This window comes from Cyprinodon tularosa, unplaced genomic scaffold (genome assembly GCF_016077235.1).
Source record: "Cyprinodon tularosa strain WSP-4 unplaced genomic scaffold, ASM1607723v1 ctg98, whole genome shotgun sequence".
Taxonomy (NCBI): domain Eukaryota; kingdom Metazoa; phylum Chordata; class Actinopteri; order Cyprinodontiformes; family Cyprinodontidae; genus Cyprinodon; species Cyprinodon tularosa.
In genome coordinates, this window is record NW_024039762.1 from 3,453,289 (window position 1) to 3,476,618 (window position 23,330).

Sequence of the window (23,330 nt, forward strand, 5' to 3'; positions counted from 1 at the left end):
AATTTCCTGTCATAAGCAGAAAAAATAAATGTTTCAGATATTTGCTATACATTTATGGTTGAAAACGCTGTGTAGATATTTGAAATAATGACTGACATGTGATTTACTGCTTGTTGTTTTTGCCCTTTGTGAACAGAGCCAAACAATCATATTAAAGGTCAACAGAATAGCATTGTTTTTTTTTTTTTTGGTTGTTTGTTTTGCTTTTTCTATAACAATCCAGAGATGTGTTTTCTTCCCAAAAAGTTATTTTTTGTTTGGTCTGTTTTCAAAAACAGATTGATGTGCAGCCTTAGATCAACCTTCAACACCTTGGTAACATTGAAATCAATAAAACTTATTTGGCAAGATCTGATAAAAAAAAAAAAAAAGTTCAATTGACAGAAAGATAACAGTTTCTAGGTGCATAGATGAGTGGGAAAAAATCTGTGTTTTTTTTCTCCCACTGAGAATGTCAGCAATCATTTATGGAAAAGAAGTGACAAATTGGGTAAATCTTTAAAATCCCCCCAAAATGTTAGTATTCTCCTTCACATGTTTTGCAGTTTGAAGCTAATGCATCTTGTAGTCACATTTCTTACACTGATATGATTATCTCATACGGAGATATCCAAGGTAAAGTGGATCATATTTTAAGTTTATTTTCCTGAAAAGGATAAAAAGCAACAATAAATCTACCAGAGTGTACGGTTCCAGACTGTCTATCATTGTTAAGCAGCTGTAAACCTCAAGGCTAAATTGACAGTTGGCTCGTCTCTGCCTGCAGCTGGTGCTATACATTAGGGTGTTTGAATGTTTAGCAGTCCTATGGCCTTGTACAGAGTGAGACACGCTCATAAACAGAGCGAGAACAAGAGCTATGAGCTTTGTAGGCATAAGGGGATTCAGACTTCTACACTCTGCACGTGGGCTCATTGATTCCCCTTGGAACTGTTAGGCTTAAAAGGAAAATGATGTCCGACAGCCTATGACATTTGGGGGCATATGGTGAAATCAAGAGTTACATGAACCACAGTGCTTACCACCTCAAAAAGCAAAAACTTACTTGCTTATCAAACCTGTGTCCCCGATCAATACGCTTAAAATGAACATCTGACCACAACATTGACGTTTTTTCTGATACAGAAATACTGGTTTTGCTTAAAAGACTACAAAAACTTATTTCATTTTTATTTTATATATATTAAAAATAAACATCCAAATATTGCGATATTTGTTTCAAGTTCAATTCATTGGGAGAGTGACTATGGTTGTTAAAGAAAGCAAGTAGATAAGACTAAAGCATCGTCTTACTACAGTATGTATTATTTTCTGTTGTACTAAAAACCTGCTAAGTTAAGGTGCCCCACGAATTGCCACTAAATTTCTAACAAATATGCAACACTTTAATTATATTTGCAGAAGTGCTACTTTGACTTTAGCAATGACTAAATAACATTTATCTTATGGTATGTATTTCACACACTATGTTTGCACTGATTAAGATTCATTTAACCCTGCATGCTAAACGCCAACGCATGCAGCTCAACCTACTTTCCAAATACCTCATTTAAATATTGCTTCAGCACTTAGTAATATTTTACAAGGTACTTTTGCATGAAATTGACTAATGGTAATTTGTATTTTGAAAAAAAAAAATTACAAAAGATAATTTGGGGTGATAAATTTCCTCTGACAAATTACAAAACGGATTTCTACACCATTCATTGATATAAAGCTGCATACTCGGTGAAGCATTAAAAAAGAACACCAATATTTCAAAGACTTTACAGACATAAGATGCCCTTTAGTTTTTTTTATTTCAAACATCTCCAAACCTGGTCCTCAAAATCTACTGTCCTGTCAAAATTTAGATGCATCCCTGCTCCAACATGGCTAATTCAAATGACAAAAATATTTGTTTGACAAAGGACTGGTAATGAGGAAATAATTCGATGCAGCTGTTTTGTTGCAGGGATGCATCTAAAACCTGAAGGATAGTAGATAATTAGGACCAGGCATGGAGATCCTTAAAACTCTATCACATGACCACTTGGGCCAATATATAAATTATTTCTTTGAAAAAAAAAACGATAGCGGTTTAAAGGAGAAGTCCGGTCAGCAAGGAATAATCAATAGATAATTATTTATATCTAAAACTAATACGTTTGCAGTGATTAAATGAATTTAGCGTTAATCAATAAAAAAAATATAAAAACAATAATTTTCGTCATGATCACTGAGTCTCGGAATCTAATTTTTTCCAAAATATGGTAATGCCTCTTTCCTGACATCTTATGGCATGACATCACAGTGCGGTAAGCCTAGCGCCATTACCCCGCTTTACAGGCAAAATCAATGGAAACTACTAGACAAATCTATTATTATTTAAGATTTTGACAACCCTTTCTTCCTTTCTCAAGAATTCGCGAGAGACATAGTTAAACTGACAATGCCCAGGTGCATGGCAGATGGATGTTGCAATACATCGGCTAAAATTGAAAAAAAAAATTTGTTATTCACGATCCTCCATGGACGGGTTTGTCGTTGGATTGCCAACTTGGAGAGGGAGGATTTGCCATCAAAGTTCTGGCCAGGGAAAAAACATGTAATATGTAGCTAACATTTCGAAGAAGAATGTTTTCAGGAAGACTTGGATAATAGAGCATTGTGACAAACACCAGATAGAGCACTGGGACCTGCTCAACAGCCGATACTGCACCGTGACGTCACAAACTGATAGGTGGCAGTAGTGTTCTTTGACAAACATGGATAACTCCACTAAAGCACATTCAAATAAAAATTACTCTTAATCAAAACACTTATCATTTATTGAACAGTATGTAATAATTTCATATTTAAAGTACTTTCAGAAGTTTTAATTCTGGATATGACTGGACTTCTCCTTTAAAGCAATTTTATCTAAATTAATCTAGGGCTTCTCACAATGTTTCTCTAAAAATTTAAATGTAGCAGCATCAATGGCATTAAAAATGTTATATTGCTATTATACCCAAGAGAACAAGGTACTTGGTGGAGGACCGTCAGTACACAGTGTGGTCCCACATGAATTCTCCATCACACTCCTCTTAGCCAAGTCAACATGCAATACTTAGCAGTCATTGCCACACTCACAGCCTCTCTCCTTTAGATGCAGTCTCTCACTGACACAGTGCCTGCTTCTCTCTCTCTCTCCATCTGACTATGAGAGACAACTCTCAGGGACAACAGCCGCTCTGCCTTTATGATTGATTAGAGCTTCTGTTGACTGAATTATAATTAATAGCCAGAAGGATCCCAAACTTCAGGCTGATACTCATATATTTCAAACAAAGAAGAAAAACAAAACAAAGAGGAAGGATAAGCTTAACTTGAATTCAGGGGTTAAAGATATTGTATTAAATGGATTAAAGAACTTTGGATATTCCAGGATTTTTCATATTTTCTTATTATTATTATAAAGGTTTAAAAACCAGCATAGTCCGACCAAATGATTATTTGAAAAAATAGGGGTCATGCATCATTGACAAGGTTATATTCATCTTAATCCCAAAAGAAGAAAACGTTACCCTTACAATAAAGTTTAATTTGTTTCTAGCTGCAATTTTCTTTGTTAAAAACAAGATTGTATCTCTGTTCTGAAATACCGTAGATGACTATAGAGCCTCATACACTCATTACATGTTTAAACTTAGACTCAATATATATTTGATATATTTCAAAATAACGACTTTAAAACAATGTTGATTAAAGCTGCATATCACAAAAAACATCTAAAAAAGACATAGAGATGTCTCAATAATATCTGTGAAAAGCGTTTTAAAATAATATAAGTCCCTACACTTTTAAATGCATTGAGAACATCTTATGCTTTTTGGGGCATTCACACTAAGCTTACTAATTTACGCATGCTAGGATTCCTTCCTATCTTTGACTGCTGCAGCTGTGTTTCTTTCAGGCTGTATTATGCTATTTATAGGGTATTTAAATTCTCATAAAGGCTTGCAAATATAGTTTCCTCTCTTTTAGAAGAGAAAGCCTGTGCATGTTCTTGTCTATGCCTGTGTTAAGTCATCCAAAGCCTGGTTATATTTACTGAGCTGATAACCAGCAGCTTGACCTGACTTTATGAGATCTCAGTATAAAACATGAGGGCAACATTTAACATTTCCAGTAAAATGTAAAAACAAACTTTTTTTTCTTCTTCTCATTTTTTAGTCTCTTAAAAAGCTAAGGAGGTCTAGTTTTTCAGGACAGTGTGTTAATAATTCTCAGAATTCAGGGTAGATCATCCAAAAGTGATTATTTTAAGTAAAGACTGCTTTCCTAGAGTTTATGGACAAAATGTTTGAGTTAATGATTTTAGAAAAAACTCAGTTTCTAAGTAGAAATTTTTATTTAACAAATATGTTAACAATTATAGTAAAAGTAAGAAAAAAAACATGATAGTTCCATTCATCTTTATATAATGTTAAATCAGTAGTATATTCTTACAATGAAATAAAAGACTGCTAATGCAAATTTATTTCTATTAGATCTAGACCAAGACAGCCATGGAAGAAGGGTCACTTTTTCTAGTGAACCATTCCTATGTTAGTTTGTCTGTATGTTTTGATTATTATTAAACTATAAAACGCTCACACGTTTCCTGATAGAGTTCTTTAGGTTTCTACTTAAAATGTCCAGGTATTTCAAATAGTGAGTAATGTAATGCACTCCAAATAGGTTAATGTGATCTTTAGAAGGAAAACAGACCCTCATTATTACAAACCCTCAAGCATACTTGACATGGAGTGATTTTCCACATAAGCATCAATTGTTTCTCTGGCAGTGTTTAACAAACCCCAGCTCATTTAAAGTTAGGGCTTCAGTGGAGTTTCACAGACTCAATAAATTTAGGTGTGTGAGGGCAGAGCAGTCATGGAATGAATCTAGACATGGGCTGAAAAGAGCATTGTACCAGTAAACCTTGATTTTCATCTTGGATGTCTTATGTTCTATAGCCTTCTAGGACATCCTGAGACCCCCTCAGGTCCCTCTAATCAAAAACCCTGTTCAGAAAAAGACCTCTTTGACCCGCTGACCAACTGGTTCGCAAAACAGAGCACAATTGAATATCCAAACTGGTGACAAGAGACATCATTCTTCAAACTTTGATCCAAACTTAAGTATGGCTTTTTTTCTAAAGAAGTCAAATGACCAAAACAGATAAAACAGAACAAGATATTAGCAGCTTGCTTTCACTGGGTTTTGCATTATAAGCGGGATTCAGAGACCCAGGAGAGAAAGGACCTCTCTCATACCCCATTTCCTTTCAGCCTACTGTCCTAAAAACAAGCCACTAGTGGTGTAAGAAAAAAAAGAAAAAAAAAAAAAGTGCACAACAACAACCTTTTCATGCATGCCTTATAAACAACCACTTGGGGTATACAATACAGAGTTTTTTGGGAACTTAGGAACTAAAAGATATCAATTCTACTGCATTTATCTCTTTCTACCCTAACTATCCTGTTCACAAGTACACTGCAAAAACGATCTAGAAATAAGTCAAAGTTTCTTAAATTATCAAATTAATGTATTTAGCCTTTATTCGAGCAGGTAAATTAGATCATCTGCTAGAGCAGGGGTCCCCAACATGGTGCCCGCGGGCACCAAGGGGCCCTCAAGGACCACATGGAGTACCCTTAGAGTCTTCTGAAAATAGAACGACTCAACAGTCAGCTACGTTTGAAATTTAACTGTATTCTGTTGCTCTTCTTTTTTTAATTGGGTTATAGAACCTTTCATCATTTAATCATATATGACATTTAAGCATTTATAGAGATTTCAAAATGAAAATGTCTAAAAGAAAATTATAAATTTAAGAAACGATAAAGATATGTTTATGATGTATGAAGTTTAGGTGAACGTTGACCCTTGCAATTCATAGGTCTGTTTTGGTAGCCCTCAACTGTGAAAAGGTTGGTGACCGCTGTGCTAAAGGAATGAGTATTTTTACTCTTAAAATAAGATACCGTAATTAGATAATATCCACTTTAAATAAGTGTATATTATCCTCAATGGATATTATAATTCATCAGTTCAAGAAAAAATTCAGCTTTTTTAAGAAAAAATGACTTATTTTGATTTAAGTGTAACAGTCAGATAGACAGGTCTCCTCATCCAGCCCTTAGGCCTCTAGCTAAAAGAGAAGTGCCTGTCTGTCATGTTTTATTCAAACTCCAGGGAGAAAAATATCTGGGCTACTGATAAGGTTCCCAAAAACTGATCAGTTTAGAAAAGCAATAGTTAAATTCATAAAATTTCTTTTTATATTTCTTTTACTGACCTGTAAAGTAGCCTAGTACTAAGATTTCTTTAGTATAATTTTTTATCATATGATTTGTTTCCACATTAAAAGAAAGACTTTTTGATAACCAATTTATCTATTTTTTTAAGTAAAATAATAGCCTACTTTTGTAATAAAAGCTGAATTTGAATGATATTAAAGGCTTGCCAGTATTTGTATTAAATGTATGGCTATAGTTAGTGTCTTAAAATTCGTACAATTTAATAATATATGTTGCTATTCAGCAGTCTAACACAATATTACGGTATGTAATTTCTTGAACTATAAACATTTTTTTCTAGTCTGCATTTACCTTAATATATAATGAGAAAGAAATTTCTCCAAAATATCCACAACCTCATGTCACTGACTGCGCTTTTTATTTCCACACAATGTCAGCACTAAGTGAACATACCTTGTGCTCTGAGCAGCACATAATACAAACAATAATTGCTCAACTGCAGCATTACAAATGGTTCCCAACCTCCCTCTCCCTTCTGAGGTCAACTTACCAGATGGTTGGCTGTTTAGAGCCTTCTATTTCCAGATAATCCGACTTCTCCTCCATCTGAAACTCTGTGAACACCAGAGAGATGGTGTCGCCTGGATCTGCCAGTATGGTCCACTTACATTCCCTGCTGCTGCCCAGGCCTCCAGCACCAGCACCTCCGGCCGTGCCAGGGGAGTCACTGCTGGGGAAATCGAAGCTGGAGATGAGCCCGCTGGAGCCCCTCAGGGTGCCACCGCATGTGTCTTCCGCTGTCAGTCACCAAGGGGAAAGAACAGAGAGGGGGATTTGGAGTGGAGGAGAACAGATAAGTTTACTCTGGGTTCTTTCAGAATTTTCACTCAAAATGGTGGAAATAAAGCCTGCAGGCCTAAAACATCTGCAGCTGTCCACTTGAATAAATGCAGAGCCAACATTAACAACAACAAAGCATTAAAAATGTTATGAAGTTCATTATTAAAACTCCACTTTCCGGTTACTTTGCTAACTCTTGGTAAGATTTTAACAATTAAATCCTTTAGTCTTATTTACATTGCCAGGAATCATTAACACAAATGCAGTCATTTAAAAAAAAGGGAGAAAATTATCAATTAAAGAATTAATTAACCAAATAATTGGATGATTCTTCTGTCAGTTTTCTTCAAAACAGACACAAAATGAGAAGGAAGTCTCTAGTGCCTTTTCCTCCCTTTCCCTTTTTGGAAATTGATTTCCCCCCCACCCCCAATCTCCTGTCAGATTTCTAGCAACAAACAAAATGTGATAAACACATCTCATAATCCTGGAGGAAAAAAAATCCAATGTGGGAAGTGTGGTATGTCAGCTGAATGTAAATGTACTCTACCTTAACAATGGCTTGCTCTCTTTCACTCCTCATTCCTTTTCAGTTTCTCCTCAGTCTTTCTACTAGAAGTCATCACTCCCCTATATTTCCTTGTATCTGTTTTTTTTCCCCACTCTCTCTGTGAAGAATCTTAATGATGGCAGGGTTTTCACAGTTTTCACATCATTTAAGACTAATACGTGACACTCGACTGTGCCAGCTAAAACCTTTGATGGCTCAGTGCTGCACTCAGGGCTGTCAGAGATGCCAGCCTTAAAGTATTCCCTTATGCTACATTAAATGTCTGGTCAAGAAACAAGGAAGTGGGTGTATGAAACTGAAGCAGAGAAGGAAAAAAAGGAGAAAATAAACGAGCAAAGCCGTTATTTGCTTTGATCTGTGTCTTTTGACACATTAGGAGGAACATGGCAATCAAGCAAAGCCCTTCTGAGAAAGGCAGAAATGAGATGCTGATACGGCTTGACGCATTAATGATTGAGACACATGTTTGACTTATAACAATATGAGACTATCATTTGTAGACCACAATAAGGGCCACACAGCCCAGTCTCATTTGTTGAGGGTTGGTAGCATGAGTGTATGTAGATGAATAATCCACTAGATGCTTTGGTCTAATAAAACTATAAAAGCCTATAGGCTTTTATATTAAAAGCCTTTTTTTCCTGAGGTTTACTCAGGAAAAAAAGGAGAAAAAGCCTGGGTGCACTGAGATCAAGAGTTATCTGGATATTTAAAAAGTAATTTATGTTACCTGAGACTGAACTTAAAATAAGTAGTGGAAAATCTGCCCAACAAAGTAATGATAATAATATAGCAGAATCTTATAAAGTCAGTAAAGAACATGTGGAGAAAATAAAACCCAAAGCCAGACTGATGTAGATTGGCAAGAAAGTACAAAAAAAAACACAAACGGAATTTTTTTAAAGTAAATTATGATGAAAAACGATCAAAACAATCATCTTGCATTCAACAAGTAAAAAGCAATTCAGTTATATTTTTAAGGAGTAATCTTAAACTGCTAGAGGGCCCTATCTCAGCTTTTACCAGCTATGTGCTAATAAAACTCAGGAAACTTAATTAAAAGAAATTCGACTTTTATACAAAGATTTTTTGTTTTTTTTTTATAAATTTGCTGTTCTCTACCTAAGGGCCCATGAGGACAGACAAAGGGCTTTGAAATGGTGAGAAATTCTACAAAAACCTTAACAGGAGAAACGGTGATCAAATGCAGAAAGCCGTCCTGAGATAGGAAACGTCGATCTGAAACAGTTCATTTTAACAAAGAAGCTGCTATGTTGAATTGATGAATAAAAGTTTTACACTAAGAATTTTTTCAAAACAAATAAACCCTTTTCATACAAAATGTTACAGTATCTTTATCATGTAGTGCTTCTCTCGGTAATTCTTTTAGTATCAACAAAGCTATGATAAAAAAAAAACGTTTTGCATTTAGACTATAATCGGCATATTCTAGTTAAAGCATTAGCTGGTAACTGAAAAAAGGTCAAATAACTCAGCAGCAGAAGAAGAATCTCACATATTCAACAAGGTTTGTAAAGGAATATTTGTTATATAAAAATAACATTTGAGCTTTCAGTACTATTGGCACTGATGGTCTTTTTAACACCAACATCTGATTAAAGTTTGTTTTTATTTTAAACCTTTACACTAGATCTTTTAAAGGTTATAATTCAAGACTTTTTTACCTACTATACACAGCCATAAAATGTTTCTTTCTCCTGTGAAAACATATATTGTAGCACTTCCTCTCACACTTCAGTTCTCCTAATATGGCAGCAATTAGAAGTCATTAATAAGGGCTCCATTCCTTTAAATACAGTAACTCTGTGGTTTAAAAGGTGCCAAATAGCCACTCTTTCGAATAAACTTGTGCTCCAGCTTCAATGCTGCCCCATCGTCTACCTTATTCGAGTCCCATCGAGTAAGGTAGACTCATATTGCATAGGCTTTGCAGTCAGTATAGCTTTACTACCTATTAACTAACTATTTCACTACTATTCCAACCAGGTAAGGTTGTTTTTTTTTTCCATAGCTGTAAAAGCCTCTATTCCGATCACATACTGAATAACAAAGTTAAAACCTAATGTTTGGAAAAATCTGAAGCAAAGCTAGTACTAACATCAAATGTAATTAGCTTTTTTTCTGTCTCAGTGTGTATGCTTTGCTTGATGTGCCACATATTTTACATATCACTAATTGCCAGCTTCAAAATAGTATCACTCATAAGCAGCAGGGTTCTTTATTAGAGTTTAGATGTTTGTTTGTTTTCTATTGTTTTGTTTTTAGTAATTAGAAACTACACTCAAGTTCAAATCAGATTTGGACCTGATGTGATTAATCAGTTTTGGTCACAACAGAAAAGAAAAAAGATGGAGATGTTATTAGAGTCAAAAGAGACAAAGTCAGAAAAGAGTTCACTGTTAACAGTATGTAGACACTTTGTTACATGGATAAACAGTAGTATATGTAAAAATCAATGTCAATGTGTAAGAATGACAGAAAACGTCTACTTCCGTTACATGCTGAGGTGAAACAGATTAAAAACAATAATATTAAATGTTAAGACGGCCCTGCAAAGGACTGGTAACCTGTCCAGGGTGTGCCCAGCCTTACACCCATAGACTGCAAGAGACATGCACCGGCGCACACCTGACGGAAATAGCAGTAGAAAATGGATGGATGGATGGATGGATGGATGGATGGATGGATGGATGGATGGATGGATGGATGGATGGATGGATGGATGGATGGATGGATGGATGGATGGATGGATGGATGGATGGATGGATGGATGGATGGATGGATGTTCTAGGTTGTAATTCCAAGAGAGCATTGAAATAATGCATTATGGATTTTGATTTTGAAATTAATCTCAAACTTTATTCACTGCAGAATTATGTTAAGGTTTGATTTGGGTTAGGTTGGGTTTTGAGTTGGTGAGGATAAAATGCAACAGATGCTTCTTTGAAAAAAGTTATTAAATAGACTGTTAGTTTAGCCTCAATAGAGTCATCTGCTAAAATAGCATAGTTAGCAGAAAACATTTGGTCCATTATGGTTAAAAAGGATCCAGAACTTTTCAAACAATCTGTCGTTAGATCTTTACTTTAAAAATGCTCCCCCCCAAAAAAAACATCTTGAATAGGTTGGCATAGATATAGGGTAGACAAGGTCTTCAACAACTGACTGTCAACACAGTGAAGGCACAAAGAAAAAAGTATATATTTCAATATTAGAAAGGGTGTATTCCAATAGATGCAGATTAAAGTGTTCACATTCACATTCATTGCCTACTATAAAAGTTCACGTCTCCTGACAAAGGCAGTCAGTCTTCTTCTTTATGTTAAATGATAACATCTAGTAATAGACTTAGACAGATTTTATTTGTCATTTTGTTTACACAAGTGTAAAACAAAAAGAAATTTCGTTTGGAACAGCTCTATGGACAATTTCATCCTGCAGCCTTGAAAAATAGTAAAAAAGACAGTAAATTTACAGTTCTAGCATTTTTTTTTTTTAGTAACATCTAGTAATATTAAGAATGTAAAAAATAAAGCTGCTATGCTCATGTGGCATCAGCCTTGATTAGTAAAAATGAATTCAAAATAGTGTTAGTGAGAGTAAATGAATTTGGTGTTTGAGGCAAAATAATTTCGAGTAATCGCATTTAGCTAAAGGTTACAAAAAGACAACACTCTGCCTGAGTGGTTAAAATATGAAACACTTACTGCCATGAAAATTAAACACTGTGATTATCAGGAATAAGTCCAATGATCTGTGGAGAGTCTTTCCCACTAATTTAGTGAAAATGTACTTAAGACAAATAAAAAGTTCACTTCCACTTAAGATCATAAAATGCCACTTGGACTAAATTTTTCTACATGTGAATAAAAAAAATTAAAGCAATGCTTTGAAGAAATTCATAATGCAAAAGATACAAGACAGAAGTTTTGTGTTCTTTTTCTTAGAGAAGCACTCGTGCAAAGTGTTGGTGATCATGAGATGCAAACTAATGCCAGAGGCTTAGAGCTTGTTAAAGGGATAGTTCGGTATTTTTGACATGAATCTGTATGGCATCCCGATCACCAGCGGCATGCAATCACACTGACTTACCCCTGGCAGCGTCCTGTGAGCAGAGTTATCGTCCAGTTTTGGTCAAGCCGAAAGTAGTCCTGCAGGTTTTTAGGAACAGCGAAATAAAACTTTTCTCTTCCCAAAACATTATGTGTCCAAAAGAGTGATATTTTCGCATCCCAAAAACATTGTAGTGGAAAAAGTCACACGTCGTTATCAATTGGTCCTATTTTCTCTCTGTTCGTATCAGTGCGCGCCGTCATTCAGACAGCGAGCCCAACAACAGCCATGTCTCCCTCCGCCGCGGAAGGAGACATGGCTGTTGTTGGGCTCGCTGTCTGAATGACGGCGCGCACTGATACGAACAGAGAGAAAATAGGACCAATTGATAACGACGTGTGACTTTTTCCACTACAATGTTTTTGGGATGCGAAAATATCACTCTTTTGGACACATAATGTTTTGGGAAGAGAAACGTTTTATTTCGCTGTACCTAAAAACCTGCAGGACTACTTTCGGCTTGACCAAAACTGGACTATAACTCTGCTCACAGGACGCTGCCAGGGGTAAGTCAGTGTGATTGCATGCCGCTGGTGATCGGGATGCCATACAGATTCATGTCAAAAATACCGAACTATCCCTTTAACTACAATATTTTAAATACCTTCACTTCAATAGGACTTTGCCTGTTTTTTTTTTGGTTGCATGATTAAATCTCAGCTACAGCTTTATCAAATTTTGTTTATCAGCAAAAGAGGGCCACTGAATGCTGGGCAGTGTAGCAAATCAATAGAGCACGCTCTGATAAAAAAAAAAAAGGAAGATGGGTTCGCCTTTTAAAAAAATGGTGTCAGGAAAAAAGATGGTGCAAGGATTAGAGTTGCTTTAGTTGAGCTCATTTACATCCCCAGCATCAGTAATCTAATGCTACTTGAGGAGGGATTAAACCTCTCTCCCCTTGACTTTGATCAGATATAAAGCACTTGTCTTTCTGCTTCAAAATATTCACCCCCAAGGATAGAAAGGAAGGAAGTCATGTATAATTTTTAACACTATCTAAGGTACTGCCTTTGTGATAGTCCCATGTTAATGTAAAGCAGTGGCTCTTTCTGCAGCATGTCTAACAGTTGCTCTATAACATCATATCAAATTGTAGTTAGGCTGAAGACTGAAAATAGGTCTATAATGTGTACAAAGGTACAGTTCATGTTACTTTATATTCATTGATGTGGAGCATTTTATTATTATAGCCATCTTTTAGGCACATCAACTTTTATATGGCTGTAAGAAAACAACAGGATGATGTAATTAGTGACCAGACATAATAATAACAAAAAAGAAAACAATAGAAATACACAACAAAAGTAAGAATTTGTTCTATTTTCATGATGAAATTATAATGACCTGAATCAACATCACCTCATTACTGAACTTTGTACTGGACGTGCAAGCTAATTTCTAAAATCCAGATTCTCAATTAAACCTTAGCGTCTAGCCAGTTTCATTATAAAAGAACAAACTGTACCAAACATTTTGCATCACTGTAGGCTCAGTTGGTACCGCAGAATGTTTTTCTTTAGCCTTTTTTTAACAAAGGTTTGTTTTAGACAAATGTTCTTATTTTGTTGAAGCCTGACTGGCAGCCAAAATGACAGCACATTAATAGACCACATTCTCATGTTACCGTGATGTTTCCTGTTTGCAGTTTCATTGCATAGTTTAATGAATGTCAAGATAATCTTTCAACAGAAGGGATCAAAATATTGTATGTGGGATGTAATGCATAATAAGCATCAACATTTCTGTGGCTCTTAATTGTTCATTTTGTTATATTTTTGGTCCTTTAGCAAAAATTTTTGTTTGTCTATCACCTTTTCAATGTTAGAAAAGATAAAAACATACTGCGCATTAAATGAAGGTTTCAGTCTACCATTATTTTGTCAGACTTTTTCACCTTTCTAAAGTTATATGAAGCCTATAAAAAACCTCCCACTCTGGATAAAAACTGTTTCAGAGTCTCTTGTCTGGCAGAAGCCTGTGGCCCATTAGGACTAAAACGTCTCACCACAAAAACAGCTTTTTCCTGTCTGTTGCCAGTCACATTAACAAGGCCCATGTCCCCCACTGACATTGTCCCCTAATTAATGAAATTTTATATTGTTGTTACTACATCTGCTAGAGTTTTTTCTCTTTGCACTTTTTTTTTCTTTCTCTCATCATTCCTATACACATTTCATTTGCTTATTCCACAATATATATTTATTAACTCATCTATGTCACCTGTATGTTTCTCAATGTATAGTATTTGATCACCAAAGGTAATTTTGTGGCAATAAAGCTGTCTCTCATTCTGACAACTCTTTATTTAAATGTCTAGATGTGAAAATACATTTTTTAGCATCTAAAACTAAATTCGTTTTGGGATTTGTTTGTTTTAGAATAGAATTTAAACACTTAACAATTTTGTTGATAGTTCTGGGGTGAGATTGAGATATAGGTAATCAGTATGAAAGTGAGCTGTGACTATGGTAGAACTAAGGGGTTGCTGCAGTCAAGATATCAGGGAGAATTACAGACCTTCAACACCGTAACTCAGCATACCTTGAAAATTGATGCCCAGATGGACAAGGAGTGATCAAAAGAACAATATTATAATAGTCAGGACACATGAGCGGTCACAGAACAACATGAAGGTTCAACCTGTGTCTGTGAAAAATATTTCCACCTTCTATCCATTATTAAATTTTAGGGACATTATCGAACACAAGATTGTTCACCTTTGAAATGCCCGAAAAGCTGTTTTATGCAGTCTAGTCAAATATTATATATAATTATGATTAACATGCTATTCATGTTCATAAAAAAAATCGTTCAAGGTCACTGAATCAAAACAGTTATGGAAAGATGAAAGGACCAAATTTCCTCCAGAGCGATCAAAGTTGTTGCCACCAGGGTGGTAGTTTTTTGTTGCTGCGTGTTTACCTTAAAACAATCAGTGATCAGCAGAAGGCAGGATCTCCTAGGAAATAAGATCAAAAGACCATCTGGCTGCATACAGGAGCAGGCCCAGATATTGTTCAGAGATTATGGCTCCAGCAGCGCCTGTGCAGTCTTACAAATAAGGGATGTTTCTGGCCCGTGGCAAAAGCAGTAACCACACTCCATAAAATGGTAGGGGAACCCTCATCTGCATCTTTCTCCAACCACTAAGCCCATTGTGCCTCAAAGATATGCCAAGCTTTTTTATCGTTTTGTGGTAAATTTAATACCAAAATTTTCTCTGTTGGCTTGACCAGTTTCTGCACTAAATATTAAGGTGAAGGAGATCTTTGACTCCTTTCAAATACAACCATTAGCTGGAGTTTCTTGCATCTACATCTAAGGCATCCAGCTAACTAACAAATTAGCTGAAGAAGTAGCCTTCTTTTCACAGAAACTGCTGCTCTGCATGGAATGACTGCAGGGCTATTCAGAAAAAGCAAAGCACAGCAGAGAACAATTGTAGAATGAAAACAATTTCATAACTCCAAAAAAAGTATTTCAAAAAGCTCCAGACCAAATCGCCTCCCAGTTCTATGCTCTTCTGCACTTATAAGAGCTCCCAACTTTTATTTTGTAACTATAAAATAATAATTTTATCTTTTGAACTTCTATTTTTGTACCATATCTAAGTTAATAGGTATTTTCTGGCCTACCAGGTCAGCTTGAAAATGTGTAGATTTCAGGTTTAATTTCAGACATTATTCATCTGGAACTGCTCCCATTGACTTTGTTCAGGGCAAGAAGGGACGTTAAGCGGAACTTTCTAAGCTGATTGGGAGAAGCAACACATAGTGCCCGCCTACAAAAATGTGGTAACAAGTGAAATAAACGCAGAAATCAAAACATCTTATGCTTCTATGCTCTTGTTATTCCTCTATCAAAGATGAAATTGTGGAATTTGACTTGCTTCAACCTTGTGGGCTGACATGTTTATTTGAGTCCTGCCTTAAACCATAATACTACATTGTTTATGACCGATCTGAATCAGGTCAGACTTGAACGGTTTAAGTTATCAGTTATCAGCTTGTAGGCAAGGTTAGGAATTTTCAGGAGTTTTGGAGATAACTGGTAATACAAAAGCTTACTCTCTGAAAAACAGGTCATTTTTGTATTTTCTGAAAAATTGCGTTGCACCTTTACAAATATTGAGGTTATTACAGCAGAAAAGCCAGCAGTTGACTTAAATTATTAACCCTCATTAAGGTAAAGTAAAACACAACAGCTTTATAGTTAGTCAAAGCCTATTATGTATAATCTATCTTTTTATTAAACTGCACACCATCGGTATTTCATCAGCAGCGGATGCTCCAAAGCATGGTCCCAATCAGCAATTCCTTTTGAACCTATTTTTATTCTGCAACAATAAATCTTCTGATGAAACCATCCAAAGCGGATGTCCAATAATCTGTTCTATATAATTCAGCACAAAAGCGTATTGCAGACATTATTTGATTTGCATCAATTGACACTGCTTTTGTGGCACTTCTAGTCAAATGTGTTTGTACGCTACAGAAATCAGTTTTTTTTTCTTTTAATTTTTTTTTATACCAAAACTTTTAAATTTGTCTTCTTAAATACATCAGTTAAAAAAATATGTGTGTATTTTATGGATTTTCTGGACATTCAGAAGCAACCACCATCCAGATTTACTCAGATACCAATAGCAACTCCAGGTAAGGTGGAAATAGTAAAGAAAAAAACTCAAGTAGGAGCCTGAGCTACAGAGTGCTGCACTTCTGTGTGTTAGCCACAGGTGGCAGTATATTTAGAAAAGTGTTGTGCCTCTTTAAGTATCAGCAAAACCTTAAAAATAAATAAATAAAATACAAAACTATATCTGCAACAACATCCAAATGTATACCATTCTTGAATTGTCAAGAAATGCACAAAGACCATTGTCCAGTGCCGAAGATTTCTTCACCTATATAAAAAAAAAAATTTGAAACTTGATCTCTAATTTTGGTGAAGTAAAATATACTTTAACATAAAATATCACTTTATTAAACCTGAGGTTTAGGTTTATATTATAATCAAATCATTAAATGAGTTATATTTTAAATCTCAGGGATAAAACTCTAAAATATGCATAACTAATACTAAAAATCCCTGACCGTGACATGTTGCCCTGTCATTCAGGACACACATGGCTCAATCTATCTCAGAAGGTGTAGAACAATATACTATTTGTAATTGTGTTGTCTATTTGACATTCAACTGTACATAGCTCCTTCATAAAATATCTGAGCAAAACAATTTTTCCAATAATAGACCTCAAAACATATACATATTTGGGCTGGCCCTATACTTAGCTTCAAATCCTGATCTTACATAAATGAAACAGCGTTTATGGAATATTGAGAACATGAAAAGTTAGACAAAAACTGTAATTTTAATTTAATTCAAAAACCTAAATGAAAAGGTCCAGCATAAGTAAATAATGCAAAAGTAAAATAATGAATGATGCTTAATGATTTTCTGGGTCAGTTGTGAACAAATGGGCTCATTAAAAGACAGAAATGAATAAATTAAATGATTTAGAGAGCATTGGTCCAGCATTGCCCATCATTCATCAACCTGCTGTCAGATAGAACTCATCATCATGCTGTGGTGTCTTCTCTCACTCTGCATACATGATGGTCTAGTAGGAGAGCTCTTGATCACTTTTTCACTAAAATTTGTTTTACTTTTGCACTAAATAAAATGCTATAGATGATTTAACTCCCCATGTGCATAAATATATTATCAAGGGTAAAGTAATGCAGGCTCTAAGAAGTTTTCTAATCTTTTCCTTCCAGGTGTTACCTGTGTTTTCATTTATGTGACAATATCCTTTAATGGAAACACCATGCAAAATCGTAATACTCACATAAAAGTATGAGCAGTGTTTGCATGTGGGAAAGTTCTACTTTGGTGCTTTGTAAGCTGAAATGTCAGCAGTATGCATCATTAATGACTGAATGAATAATTGCAGAAGAGATGTACAGCCCTCCACTCTTTCACAGTCAACATATGGACTAAAAGCTGCAAAATTATTACAGAAAACATTCATATATTCAAGCTAGTTGTCCTCAAGAGATAAATATTCAATTAACCTTTTAAACCATGGAATCTCCAATCAGCTCCTTCAACATGATTAAAATCTTTCCATCCCATCTGATACCAAACATATTCATTGCTCTAATGAAGGGTTGTGTCATGCTTTAGTACATGAGCAACAGATATGTAAACCAATCCCATAGCCATCAATCTGCCAATCATTAAAAAGCAATTAACAATTAGCAGTTAGTAAGGAGAGGTCAGGATAAATTTGTCACCCTTAGTTTTGAATTTCTTTGGGGAACACTAATGTAAAATGACATCAAGTACTCGTTTAAACCACATTGTACAACTAAAGGAAAAGTAGGAGGAAAAAAAGATAAGAACTTTAAAAATTAAGTTTTTTTATTATTAGAAAACATACCCTTTTGTGATAAAGAGTTCTCACCTCTGCACATTGGCACTGGGAAATCCCATACTGACACTCCAGCTGCACTGGTCACACAGGTGAGGAGTGAATGCCCATCCAGGACGTAGCCTGTGACACACCGGTAGCGGATCTTGTCACCAATGTTGAACTGAGTGCCATTGCGTATGCCTTTGGGTGGAACTCCTGGGTTTCCACATGAGCTGCTTCGCAACTCTGCATGAAATAAAGAAGGAAGACAAAATTTTTATAATAAACAAATATTAGATTTTTCTTCTTAGCAAGCAATTCTTAATTTTGTTTAACATGCTAGCTTTCCAGTCATGGAAACCAGTCATTTTGAAATGGCAGGTTTTGCACAAAAAAAAAAAAGATTCTGTTTATTTATATAGTATAAAGAGTATACAGCTAAAACACATGAGGAAGGGGAAATATATTGTCCAATGACGGCTGTACCAATTTACCCATCTACTCTCCATCTCTATGCATTACAAGATTTCACTCGATAACATGAATTTATTGCTGATGTTGAAATTAAGTGAAAAGCAAAGTATATTAACTGAATGTACATAAGCCAAAGGAAGTAAAAATGCTAATGAGAAATATAGTCAGGTGATAAAATCTGCTGAGGCAATCTTCTGTTTTTAACCTGTGTGACAGGCCCAAGAGAAGGCCAATTCAAATTGCTTTAAAAGAGACATAGGGATGATAGATATATAGATATGATTTTAATATTTAATCACAATATTCTTTATTTTCTTACTGTAATAACTAAGCCAAAAAGAACTGAATAATTTATGCAGACGAAAGAATACATTTGATGGATGAATGTATGGATAGATGGACGGATGGGAGGATGCTCGCTGCATTCCAAAAATCAAATGTATGTATTGATATATATATATAGCATGTAATTATGTTCATAAATTAATCTCCAAAGAACACCTCCTTGTGATGACTGAACAACAAAGGTAAATTTAAATAAACTTTTTTTAATTGTGTTCCTTTTTGTTTTTTGTGTAGTTTTTCTATTTGTGGCTTCATTTGTGTTATCTAGAACATTTCTAAACTATACAGGACTGTCAATAATAGTATAGACCTAGCTCTCAGTTTACTTGCCATATACCACCCAAAGTGCACAGGTCCAAAAATTGTGTGATATTTTCTTTGCTTTAACTCGAAAGCTGATCAAAATTGGCATTTAAATCAGGATGAAAGGAGCTGACAACACGCCGTGGAGGGCATTGGTCAGGTTATACCAACCTGTAGAAACCAGGGTATACTACTTGACTCTACTCTTATCTTTGCTCCAAAACATGCTTCGGATGTATTTAGCTAATTCTATAAAACAAGGGTGTCAAACTCATTTTCATATCTACGAACTTTTATGTTATCAGAGCTGCTTGAACCCCTAAAAAATGAAATTTAACTCCAATTTATTTTGCAGCTTTATCCACTCTGTACACTTTAAAAGAACATGTGTTTCTACTTCGTGACATATGACTTTTTTTTTCTCTAGATGGCCAGATAAATTGATTTGATGACCCAGATTCAAGTAATGTGTTCATGTTGTCTGGTATGAATATGCTTGAGTAGGAAATTTGACATTGATTGGTGAAATAAATCATACAGCCAAGCGCAAATATTTTCATACCCCTGGAGGATGTATTTGTAGAAGCAAAAGGTGTGGCTCATGTAAAACATCTTTGAAAAATAGGAGATGTCTTAATGTTTGCATTTATCTATATGCATGTTTAGTTCCACGTCATTTGTTCTTAGTAGCATAGTTATACCATTAAGATTTGTTTAATATTATCTTCTGATGACTACTAATCTAAAGTAGAAATGTACAGAGAGTCCACTGGTGACCAGGAATAGCTGCCTGGCACTTTAGCTGTGACCGACTTATCAGGAACATGTATGGCAAGCAGTAAAATGTCAAGGTAACAAAAGCAGTTGTATGGATGTTGTTTCAGTGGGAACTTTTAGGGGAATTAGGTTAAGTGGAACCAATGAGATGGGGAAAAGTTGATTAAAATAAAGCTGCTTTTAGCGCAAGTCTTTATATAAAAAAGTATAAAGTAAGTACAAATAAGTATAATACAAATAAGTACAAATAGGTAAAAGTAAGTACAAATTGGAAGATAGGATTATTTTTTTAACAGGTACAGCAAGTCTGAAGTTATCACGGAAAGGTGCTCCGTTTCATCCTTTTGAGCTTTCAAACTCTGTCATGTACTTTCCTGAATTTGGAAAAGATGGCAGAGTTACAGAACCTAAGAGTTAAAGTAAAGGATTTCCATTCTCAAATGAATACAAACAGACACTGCTGTTTTAGTAATGCTAGGGATCCAGTGTGAAAGAATCTGAACAACGAATTTTCTGCTTGCCTTGAAATAGAACAAACCCTCCTTTTCCAGCTACTACTCTCTATGACACCTGCTGTGACATTGACTCTACTCCTCTTGTTAATTATTAAGAGCTCAAAAACAGACCAAAGAATTTTCAAGTGTTCTTGCTTTTTAAGTTGCTTTTTCTAATAGAATACTTCTCAAAGATTAGAATTTGTAAAAAAAAAAAAAAAAGAAAAGAAAAGAAAAGATGAAAATAACTTAAAAAACTTTCATTGGTGCAATTTTAATATAGAACAGTTTTCTTTTCTCCGTGCTTTGAGTGACCACAGCCTTCTGGCAAATTTTTACCCCTTTTAGGCATGCTTTGTAATCCCTCCAATTAATTTGCTAATCAGTTATTTCAAACCTAAACACAGAGATGGATGGCTTCTTTAATTCAACTTTTGAATGTTTTACAACATGACACCAAGTGCTAACAGTTAATCTTGGGGTAAAATCAGAGCAGACTAGTGTTCATCTTAGCAAGTATTTTTCCCCTGTGAGTGTCAGAATGCATTTGTTATTATCTTATTTATTAATAATTTTCATTTGAAAACATTAAAAATGTGACAGAAGTTCTCAACATTCTCTTCAATTTTCATAACAAGGAACATTTTTTTTTATTAATTCACTCAAACAGTTGGTTTATTTTTCCAAAAGAACAATGATTTACTTTAGATGTAATTATCACCATAAAACTCTTTGATGAGAAGTTCCTCACAAACTTGTTGCTGAATACTGAAAAATTGTGCAGCTTTGTGAGATAATTATTCTGACATCTCCCATCTGTTTATATTTAATTATTTGAACCAACAATGAATGAATCCCGTAGACTATTGAACACATTGATCAATGTTTGAAGGATCAATAGATAGATACTGTATAGAAATCTGTAAGAATTAATATTATTTGTGTATTTGATGTTAAAGTTAAGTATTTCAGCTACATGGAAGATATATAGTCACCTTCAGATAAGTTAGTCACTTATCTGAAGGCAATTTGAATGTAAATATTACCCAAATCCACTTACTTATTAACCTTTAAAGGAAACTCCTGATGAAACCTACCTGAATGCTGCAGCAACTAAACGTGGCTTCAGAAAGCTGAGACCTTTCTAAGCTCCTTTTTGCAATGTCAGAGTTGGTCTTATTGCTTCTATGCACTGCAGAAGCTATATCCAGCTGTGAATAGCTTTTACTTCTTTTTTTTCCTACTTCAAAGAAAGAGCTTTCCTGCTATGAAGGTACCCATCTCCAAAGGAGTCAGGAAGCTAGACCAGACTGGATTGGTTCCAGGAACTGGTGGAGCATACAAGAGTAAACCAGGAGCCCCTTTGAGGAAAATAGCTTTTAAACATAAAAATAATCATAATATAAACATTTCCTACTCTCAGACGGTTCAGTTTCCTGCCACATAAACTGGTGAACCAACAAAAAAGTTTGCACTGATCAAGATGTAAGGAAAGAAAGAGAATTATATGAAACATCATAGGCCTTTTAAGTTCTCTTCATAAAGTATTTGCTTTCATTCCCTATAACTCATTGTGATCTATTTATCTCCCCTAATATTTTCTTTAAAATGACACTACATCAAAATTATAAACATTAGCAGTGGTGAGACAAATAAAAGACCACAAGAATGATCATGCATGATCAGGATTAGTTTTGGATCTTTGGCTCCTTAGAGTCTTATTGAAGGTATGCATCTAGATATTATTGCATCTGGACAGCATGCGGTGACAGTCCCACTATGATTAGGTAAATACGTAGGCCAGGCTGCTATCAGCTGGAGTCATTTCACACATTCAGCATGGTGAGTGTATCGTCATAAGTAGGAAGGAACATTGTCTACCTTTACAATTAAGTTATATAACTGAGGGAACTATAGAATATTTTAAATACATGTAAAAAAAAAAAAAAATATATATATATATATATATATATATATATATATATATATATATATATATATATATATATATATATATATATATATATATATATATATATATATACATATATATATATATATATATACATATATACATATACATATATATATATATATATATATATATATATATATATATATATATATATATATATATATACACATATATATATATATATATATATATATCAAGACGAGAAAGCTCCTCACAATGCATGGAGGATTTCACACAAAATCCAGCACCCTGAGACTGTATACCAAGCGTAGCGAGGGAGGCCGAGGGCTAGTGAGTGTGAAGACCACTGTCCAGGATGAAACAACTAAGATCCAGGAGTACATCAGAAAGATGGCCCCCAAAGACAAATGGCTTGGTGAGTACCTCAGGCAGGAGAAAACCGAAAGTGAGGACAAGAAAGATGAAGAAGAACCATCATGGAGGGACAAGCCGCTGCACGGCGTGTACCGCAGACAAATAGAAGAACTGGCTGATATCAAAAAATCCTACCAGTGGCTGGAAAAGGCTGGACTGAAGGACAGCACAGAGGCACTAATCATCGCAGTATAAGAACAGGCACTCAGTACAAGATCAATAGAGGCCGGGGTCTACCACACCAGGCAGGACCCCCGATGCAGACTGTGCAAAGATGCCTCTGAAACAATACAGCACATAACAGCAGGGTGTAAAATGCAGGCAGGAAGTGCATACATGGAACGCCATAACCAGGTAG

At 35.0% G+C, this 23,330-nt stretch overlaps 1 protein-coding gene across 3 annotated transcripts in view; it reads right to left on the reverse strand.

The window, feature by feature from the left end:
- The window catches only part of LOC119777104 (CUB and sushi domain-containing protein 3-like), a 319,759-nt gene that overhangs the window by 231,676 nt on the left and 64,753 nt on the right, over positions 1-23,330 (reverse strand). For all 3 annotated transcript variants that reach the window (XM_038275900.1, XM_038275898.1, XM_038275899.1), the window contains exons 4-5: positions 18,281-18,475; positions 6,820-7,066 (exon numbers count right to left, since the gene is read on the reverse strand). In XM_038275900.1, coding sequence (XP_038131828.1) covers positions 6,820-7,066; positions 18,281-18,475 — 442 coding nt within the window. The remainder of the gene's footprint in view (positions 1-6,819; positions 7,067-18,280; positions 18,476-23,330) is intronic.